Below are 10,041 nucleotides of genomic sequence, written 5' to 3'. Positions count from 1 at the left end.
ATATATAAAATAAGTAATGACACACACATAGAAACATACAATCCCATATTTCAAACGATACACGAAATCTATACAGACTAATGGTACCTCCCTCTCCCCTCTACCCATTCCCCCTCCAACACTCACCAACATAAAACACAGTACACACTACACCAGACAGCACACGTATTAAAGATAAGCAGCGACACACACAGAGAGAACCTACACAGAGTAAGTACAAATAACAGTATAAACATATAAGAATAACATAACATAACATAACATAACATAAGATAGTAATACGAATATTTGTATATTACAGACAATACCTGAACAGCAATAAAACAAGAAGTGGCCGCTGCAGCACTATAGACATAGGGCGTGTACCCCGAGAAAATTTTAATTTCTAGAAATTTGGAAAAAGAAAAAGAACAGTAAATTTATAGACATTTTAATTTGAATAGAAGTTTTAAAAAAGTGCCAATTTAAGAAATCAAATTGACGCGTGTAGATCAACAAAGATTTTATACATACATACAATTAGAAAGACTGGTGATTTTATATTTTAAACTACGGGCAGTGTAGCAGCTACGTAAGAATACACACCTGATGATGGCCATTTAGGGCCGAAACATGTAGTGTGGAGGAAGGGAAGAAGAAAGAACTACAATTAAATTGTTGCACTTAAGACGGAGTTTGTCTCATATATATTGTGCGAGTGTAACAGGGTGCTTAAATATAATATTGCAACCTAATGGTGTTGTGATCAAGTAAACTTTTAAAAGTTGTTGTTCTTATCTTCCTAAAAATGTACAAGTTTTTATTGAACATTAATAAGCATTGTAGGAGTGAAAATAAAGAGGACGCACCACAAACTAGTGGCGGGGGCGTGACGAAGCGGAAATGTCGTAAATATGACGATAGTTATTTGAATTTTGGCTTTACATCGACAGATGTCAACGATGAAGAGAGACCGCAGTGTGTACTGTGTTTGAAAGTTTTGGCGCCAGAGTGCACGCTTCCAAGTAAGCTAAAACGCCATTTAGAAACCAATCATCGAAACATGGAAGGTAAACCTCGCGACTTCTCTACCAGAAAGTTAAAAGAATTAAAACAACAAAAAGGTACTTTTTCTCAGCAGGTGTCAATACCGAGCAATGCTTTGCTAGCATCATACAAGGTTGCATATGGAGTCGCGAATTGTAAAAAAAGCCCCATACCATCGCAGGACAGCTAATTCTACCGACTGCTGTAGATTTGGTGAACATTATGATCGGTGAGTCTGCGGGGAAACTGCTTTCAAAGCTGCCTTTGTCTAACAATACTATCAGTCGCAGAATCCAGCACATGGTGGAGGATCTCAATGGTCAATTAATTGAAAAAATAAAAGGGAAGGAATTTGGGTTGCAGCTGGATGAGGCCACGGACAGTAATAAGGATGACACATTTGATTTGCTATGTACGGTTCGTAGATGGTAATGACATTGTGGAAGACCTTCTTTTTTGTAAAATTATCACTGCAAGTACAAAGGCTCAAGACTTGTTCGAGATCCTGGACATATTTATGGTTGAAAATAATATGGAGTGGACAAAGTGCATTGGTGTCTGTATTGACGGTGGTCGCTCGATGTCCGGCCGTTATGGAGAATTGCAGGCGCTTATTCGAAGCAAAGCTCCAGATTCACTGTGGACCCATTGCATCATTCACAGAGAAGCACTCGCATCAAAATATGTGAATCCTCCACTGAATGTGGTCTTGGAATGTGTGGTGAATGTGGTAAACTTTATAAAAACTCGGCCAGTGAAAGCAAGGTTTTTCAAAAAATTGTGTGAGGATATGGGAGCCGAACACACGTGTTTGTTGTACTACTGCCCCTCGCAATGATTCTCTCATGGCAATGTATTGTCCCATACGTTTGAATTACGGCAGGAAATGTACACTTTTCTTGAAGAGGAAAAACACGAATATGCCAAACACTTCGTGGAAACAGATTTTTTGGTAAAACTAGCATACTTGTGTGATATCTTTGAAAAGTTAAATGCATTATATCTCTCCCTGCAGGGAGGTAACATGCACATTTTGAAATTGGTCGAGAAGATTTCAGCTTTCAGAAAACAATTACAGCTATGGAGAAGAAAAATGAAGATGGTGGCAAAGATTGCTTCCCCTTGTTGCAGCAGTTTGTGATCTCCAATGAAGTTAATTTCTCTCACAACGTAAAATCTGTTTTTGAAGAGCACCTATCACAGCTTATCAACTGGTTTGAAAAATACTTTCAAGAAGATAATATCGACAAGTTCGCATGGATTCAAGACCCATTCAGGGCCAAAGCTCCATCTGAATTTACTTCTGTAGAAGAAGAAAATCTTATTGAGCTGTCTTGCGACGATACACTGAAGACAAAATTTGGCAGCATGGAACTAACTGACGTTTGGATATCAGTAAGTGGTAAAGCTCACGGAATCTTAATTCCATTTGCGACGTCATTTTTGTGCGAAGCTGGGTTTTAGGAGGTCGCTGTGATAAAAAGCAAGTATCGTGCGAAAATCAACGTGGAACAGGAAATGAGGGTGGCTGTGTCCAGTTTGATCCCAAGATTTGAGAAGCTGTGCAGTGAACAACAGGCTCATCCATCTCACTAATTATGATTTATTTATTCAATGATATGATTGTTCAAAATGAGTACTTATTTAATACTTTTTACATAAATTGTTTGTGAATTTGAAATACGTGATTCATTTATTTTTTTAACTTAACCAACCTAACTGCACCAACTGCACACTGCAACTGTTAGGTAGGCCTATGTTCTGACTTTGGGCGCCGTGGAAAAATCCTGATACACTTAAGGGCGCCGTGAACCGAAAAAGTTTGGGAACCACTGGCCTAAGATACTGAGACCATTGTAAAATAAACCCTAAATAACACACGCTCGCCAGAAAAAAAACACACACACTCACACACACACACTTGTAGATTCTAAAGTTTTCTAGACTTGCTGGACTGTCCATTGACCTGCTAGGAAGAGCTCTTTCTATTGGACCGAGCAGAGTAGTTGTGCCCCTCCCTCCCTCAACAGACCCAGTTCCTGAAATGGTACATTCTTGTTGTTTTGTGAACACCAGACAATGAACACAATCCAAAAACCCAGCAAGTGATTCTGAGTGATATACAATACGAAGTTTAAATTCTGAATGTTGGTGAATGAAGCATAAGTCAGAAACATTTTTTTCTTCTCGTTCAGTCAAGGTACAGGCTTCTATGTCATGTTCAGAGTCTCACTGTTATTCTGCCCATCTTCTTTCTTGTTCACATTTCTTATTCCCCAGGTCTGTACTGTTATTTGTCTCTTCATCCATCCTTTCCACGTGGCTCTGCATTGCCTTCAGCATGTCAGTCCCTCTGCTGTGTCAGCTATACCAAGCGGCTGTTTCGCTATGCACAGCATGTGCTCGCAATGTGATGTAAAATTTATATACATTAAAACAGTTTCTGCACTAGTGGGATACGAGGTCTCAAAAATAACAACTTCCATTAATGATTTCTAACTCAGCTGCCTGGAGTTACTTATGTACCAGTAATTAAACTGGACACACATACTGAAAAAATACATTTCTTGGAAGAAGACTAGCTTTGCTTCAGTCTGGTGGGAATACAGGGTTTGATAAACTGACTGGCTGGATGTGAGTCACTGCCCTCAGGTATATATACACAGCATACTGTACTGCCCCAATGTACAGGGTGGGCCAGACTCAATTAGGCAGTTTTTGATCATTAATAACTAACCAATCCAACAACACACGGGATAATGGGTAAGTACCTTTTGTTGTCGATAGATGGCAGCATCATATGGTATGCTGTGAACAAGGTCAATACTCTGCCTACTTAGTGCGCATCGAGGAAACGTCATGGCCGGTAGACAGTTGTCTATCGAGCAGCGTGTAAAATGTGTGCACCTTTTCTCGGTTACTAACCATGTATCAGAAGTCCAGCCCAGGATGTTGGAAGAGTTTGGACCGCCAGCAGTCCACAGGGACACAATCGTCCGAATAAACAAGCAGTTTGATGAAACTGCCAGTGCTTTGAATCCTGAGCATCCCGGTCAGCCGAGAACTGTCCGAACTGCTGACACACAAGCACATGTTGCTGCGGAACTGGCATCATCTCCTCAGAGATCGAAGTCTACCCACCGTTTGTCGGCCCTACTGGACATTTTGAGGACAAGTTTGCGGAGAGTTTTGAGTGACATGAAGCTGACGCCATACCATCCACAGCTTATTCATGTTCTTAATGAGGACGACTTCGACAGGCGACTTGAGTTCGCCGAGTTGATGCTGACCAAGTTTCAGGAGAACCCTGACCTTATCCAGAATATTGTCTGGACTGATGAGACCAAATTTCACACATCAGGATCGGTCAGCAGACACAACTGCATGTTTTGGCGGCCAGAGAACCCCGATGCCACCACTGAATATGATTTCCAGTCCCCGGGAGTGATAGTGTGGGGCGGCGTGACCTACGAAGGACTGATTGGCCCGTTCTTCCTTGAAGGTTGCATCACCGGGGAAACCTACCTAAAGTTGCTGAGGGAAAGTGTCATCCCAGAACTTCAGAGGAGAGAGAACTTTGATGAACTGTGGTGGCAGCAAGATGGGGCCCCATCACACTTCGCCAATATTGTTCGGACATTCTTGCATCAAGTTTTTCCTCAATGCTGGATTGGCCGTGGAGTGGCCAGCCCGATCACCCGACATCACCCCACCAGACTTTTTCCTTTGGGGTTACCTCAAAGACAAGGTGTACGCTAATCCCATTGACAGTGTGAAACATCTGCGTGAGGCGATTGTTCAGGAGTTCAATAAAGTTCTGGTGAATATGTGTAGAAAGGCATGTGAAAATGTTGCTTTGCGTCTGCAAGCCTGTGTTGACTAAGGTGGTGCCCAGGTTGACCAGCATCTTGAAAATCAATGACTTACGTGTGTGCAATTCCATTTTTGTAACCATTGCAATTGTTAACATTTATCAATAAAAATAGCATCTAATCAAAATCTGCCTAATTGAGTCTGGCCCATCCTGTATATAACAGGGGGAGGCTAGGCTTACTGACCATCAGAGACACATCTGGGTTGCTTTAGCAGGATGGGGTCAACAACAAATTCCAGTTCCAGACAATCAATCTAGAAGTTCTAATGCCAAATATTAACCAACTTCACACAGCTGCACATTTCCAGAGAAGCTACTGTTTGCTCAGCTACTCAGTGAATTACCAACATGTTATGGAATGCAAGGGTTCATTACCATTCACAGCCAGACACTGGCCCCTATCCTGAGCCAGATGATTTCACTCCATATTCCCTTCTTTAAGCATACAGAATACACAGCATCAGCCTACCTTCACACTTTTCTGGGGGCAACTGCAACTTGCATATCCATTCGTGCGCTGTCCACTAATTTATATGGTGAAGAGTCACAAAATGGAACACATTCCAGGACCATGGAGCAGGATCAGTTCTGGTGATGGAGCGACAGCCAACGTGTGGTGACACACGAGGAAGAGATCTGCTGATGCAAAGTTATTGAGGGATGAATGCATGGTACATCTTATGCAGAATGAAGCAAGTGTTCCTTGGCAAGAAAAGTGTCAGTAATCAGAGATCACTTGCTCAGTGACCAAGAATGAGCTTCGGTTATGATGCAGCCCATTCAGGGAGTGAAGAAAACAGGTATGGAAGGAACTGCAGTGAATTTAAGTACAGTTAAAAGCTATTCCTCTTGTGTCATTACACTACATGAAACTTCAGAATTCCACTTAATAATATTAATAACTGCCTAATTTTATTAAAGAATTATATAATTAAACTGAAACTTACTTCACAATTTTCAGTTGACTCTTTCCCTCTAAGGCAAAGGAGACCTAAAGCAAAAAGGGGTGCCACAGTGCCAAACCACTTTCTTTTTTGATCTCATGACAGACTACTCAGTTTCTCTGCTGATATTCACAACAAAAAGATGTAAGCAAGACTTTCATGATTTTTTAATTAAATTCTCTGTACTACTTCATTTCTCCGCAAGTAGAATGAACCCACCTTTATTTAACTTTCTCTTTATAATTAATATACCATGCATCCTGCAAACAGATATCTCATCTGCAATGTCCAATATAGCATAGTTTGTATTTATCTGACCAATCCATAACAGTTATCTCAATATACTCAATCCAAGCGATATACCAATCTGTAACTAACTGATTAACGAATTTAATCACATGTAATGGCAGAAGAGCACAGATAACGTACAGCAAAAAAACATATGATGCTGCTGAATTACGTTTATAAGCTGTCGATCCGTTTCAGTGATACACCCTACTAATCATTAGCTTCCAGTGCTGAATTAACAACATAATTGCAGGAGAATGTCATGTCATGTCATGTCTGTTTCCACTCAACAAGAAAGAGAACTGAGCACATTCAGCAATCAGAATCAAATGGAACTCATTTGCACAGATGTTTTGAACCATGGGACTCAGTTCATTTCCCATCAGTTCGAAAGGTCAGCAACAGTAATCAACTCCAATATATTGTAACATTCTACAAAACTTAAGCATTCCACACACAGAAAAACTGTCTTACTTACAACATGAAAAACTGTGGCATGCTACACGTCATATACTGTTCCTTTAGTCTACAGCCATCTCTGCTGCTCTATGATTTACTGCACACATCAACATGTAGGCGCAGATGTGTCTTCAGATGGCTCCGTTGACTGAATGACTTGTTACATATATCACAGCAAAATGGCTTCTCTCCACTATGTATACGCTGATGTGTCTTCAGATGACTCTGCTGACTGAATGACTTTTTACATATATCACAGCAAAATGGCTTCTCTCCACTATGTATACGCTGATGTGTCTTCAGATGACTCTGCTGACTGAATGACTTTTTACATATATCACAGCAAAATGGCTTCTCTCCACTATGTATACGCTGATGTGTCTTCAGATGACTCTGCTGACTGAATGACTTTTTACATATATCACAGCAAAATGGCTTCTCTCCACTATGTATACGCTGATGTGTCTTCAGATGACTCTGCTGACTGAATGACTTTTTACATATATCACAGCAAAATGGCTTCTCTCCACTATGTATACGCTGATGTGTCTTCAGATGACTCTGCTGACTGAATGACTTTTTACATATATCACAGCAAAATGGCTTCTCTCCACTATGTATACGCTGATGTGTCTTCAGATGACTCTGCTGACTGAATGACTTTTTACATATATCACAGCAAAATGGCTTCTCTCCACTATGTATACGCTGATGTGTCTTCAGATGACTCTGCTGACTGAATGACTTTTTACATACATCACAACAAAACAGCTGCTCCCCACTATGCATGCATCGATGTGCTCTCAGGATTACCTGCTGACTGAATGATTCACCACACTCATCACAGGAATATCGTCGATCCTCACCATGTACGGGTTGAAATTCATTCAAATTACCCTGGAAAATGAAGAGTAAATAACATGAAAAATCCTAACAGGAAGAGAAATAAGTCTGAAGCCCCAATACAGTGAGATGTTATATCAGTAGGCGTGAGAGTGGCGACAGGGGGGAGGGACAGAGAGAGCACACCCCCTTGTGTGCCATGTGCCTGAGTCCATCAGCATGTATGGATGCTTCTGAGTCAACAGAAGTTAAGCTGCACTGTCACTGTTTAACAAATTACAATATTAAATAAAATTATGCATTTGTAAGGCTGGACAGGCTGCTGAAATGAAATAACAATAAAGGCTGAGCTAAAAAATGATACTAAGAAAGGCTGCATATGGCCCAGCAAAACCATCCTACACATGACTATATATATATTGTCGCGTGTCAGGCGTATAACGCGACAAATAACTTCACGCCGTATTTGGTATAGCGAATTTTATTTCACATTCGCACTTACAATCACACAATTGACAGTTTTACAATTACTGCTATCTGCAGTATCACAAATAGTACACTCCAAATGCCACAATTCAACTGACTGGTTGCTGGCTAACTCGGAACTAACTCGGAGGTAGCTCGAGGACTGACTGTGAATAGACTTCGCTGCTCATGTAGCCGCGATCGGACAATACAGAAAACGGCCACATAATAAGCACCCTTGTTGCCTGGCGCTGTGTTGCTAGCAACGCTAGCGGTAGTAACCGCTGTTACTACCGATGTCTCTCGCAACCCTGTTGCGTCACCGTTACGTTACCGTGCGGAGGAGGGGGAGGGGAGCGCTGACTCACCCGCCACGTCACTGCTGGTGGGGGGGGTTCTCCTTTGTGCAACATGTCACACTGCTCCCTCCTTAAGGCTGTTTGTCCCGAATAGCCTAGCGGTGCATCCCCGTTCCTTTTCCGTCCCATAGCTGTGCTTGCGGTGTCTCCTGTTGTTTCGGCTACTCTTCTTGCAGCGACTATTCTTTGTCCGTTACATCTGCTCCCCTCTTGAGACAAAGCTCGTCTCGAGCGGTTTCCTTTCAGCTCGCCAGAAGATCCAGTTGTGTTCCATTCATCCATCGCTTTCATCCTTCCTTGGAAGGCCGGTACTTCTACACTACCGGTTCCTCCTCTGCTTGAAGTCTCTTTTTCCGTTTTGGAGGGGGTCATCCCCTCCACAAGGTCCAATCCTTCATCATTTCTTTCTTCGGAGGTTCCTTATGTTGACGTAACAGCTCTTGATGCATTGTTTGCACTCGCTGACGTCGTTGTTCCTCCTGGTCTTCCAGCCGCTGGCTGGTACGAGACCTTGGTGCCAAATCCTTTCTCCAGCATCCGAAGGGTCCCTGGGGAGTTTCCTTCTTGAAGTCATTTCTCCAACGTTGTGCCACTGTCGTGCGACAGGATATCTTCCTGCAGATGGCAGCCAACTTTATCCGGGACGCATGATCTCCTCGGGTCCAAGATTTCCTGAAGATGTTCCTCTTGCAGAGCGGGACACCCTTCTGCTGACGGCCAATTTATTCTGGGGTCCACAACTTTCCCGTGTCGAATTCTTCATATTTCGTCGATGATGGTCCCTGCGCCTTTTATTCTTCGGTTCTCCGACCGGCATTACTTCGGCGTCTTGTTCGGGTACCTCTCGTAGTTCTGCCGCCTCAGGTTTCCTGTTCGCTGAAGTCGGCTCTTCTTCTTCTGGACGTGCCTCCCTTTCTTGGCAGGCCATTGTCACTCCGACCGGTATCACTATGGGAACCTCTTCTTGTTGTGCCGTCGCAGGTATTGTGTCCACTGGGCAGGCCAACGCCTCTTCCTGCCAGGCATTGAAGTCGGCGTCTAAATTTCGTCAGCATGCTATTTGCTTTTTCTTGATTGGATTCTAATTTCGCCAGGAAATCCTTATGGTTGGCTTCCGTCTTTTCTTGATGGGTGCGGAACATTTCTTGCATGTGCACGCGGTCGGCATCTGCTTTTGCGTGGATTGCCCTAATCTCTTTCAGCATTTCTTCCTTCTCCGCCTTTCTTTCTTCCTTTCTATCGGCCTCTGCCTTCGCCAGCATTTCGATTATTAGTTGAAGACCTTGCTTCTCCATTTTGTAGCGGTCAAATACTCGATGCACAATAATCCAATTATTTGCCAGGCGTGTTTAAGTTCGTAAAAATTCTGACACCAAATTGTCACGTGTCTTGAGATCGAATCTCGTTGGTCACGTGTGTAAGTTCGTATCCCACTTCTGACACCAGTTGTCGCGTGTCGGGCGTATAACGCGACAAATAAATTCACGCCGTATTTGGTATAGCGAATTTTATTTCACATTCGCACTTACAATCACACAATTGACAGTTTTACAATTACTGCTATCTGCAGTATCACAAATAGTACACTCCAAATGCCACAATTCAACTGACTGGTTGCTGGCTAACTCGGAACTAACTCGGAGGTAGCTCGAGGACTGACTGTGAATAGACTTCGCTGCTCATGTAGCCGCGATCGGACAATACAGAAAACGGCCACATAATAAGCACCCTTGTTGCCTGGCGCTGTGTTGCTAGCAACGCTAGCGGTAGTAACCGCTGTTAC

At 42.7% G+C, this 10,041-nt stretch overlaps 1 protein-coding gene across 5 annotated transcripts in view; it reads right to left on the bottom strand.

The window, feature by feature from the left end:
- Nucleotides 1-10,041, bottom strand: part of LOC111871921 — a 51,511-nt gene that overhangs the window by 8,811 nt on the left and 32,659 nt on the right. For 2 of the 5 annotated variants that reach the window (XR_004513858.1, XR_002844130.2), the window contains one exon: nt 7,310-7,488. Coding sequence is in view for 1 of the 5 variants with exons in the window: in XM_023865329.2 (XP_023721097.1) it covers nt 7,405-7,488 (84 nt within the window). In the remaining 4 variants the exon portion in view is untranslated. Of the gene's footprint in view, nt 1-5,369; nt 5,540-7,309; nt 7,489-10,041 lie in introns of those variants that run through there. The other 3 variants (XR_002844127.2, XR_002844128.2, XM_023865329.2) reach the window with 3 other exon arrangements.

The sequence above is a fragment of the Cryptotermes secundus genome, unplaced genomic scaffold (assembly GCF_002891405.2).
Source record: "Cryptotermes secundus unplaced genomic scaffold, Csec_1.0 scaffold641, whole genome shotgun sequence".
NCBI classification, from domain to species: Eukaryota; Metazoa; Arthropoda; class Insecta; order Blattodea; family Kalotermitidae; genus Cryptotermes; species Cryptotermes secundus.
Note: the sequence above shows the minus strand (reverse complement) of the source record. Positions and strands in the feature narration are given on the sequence as shown.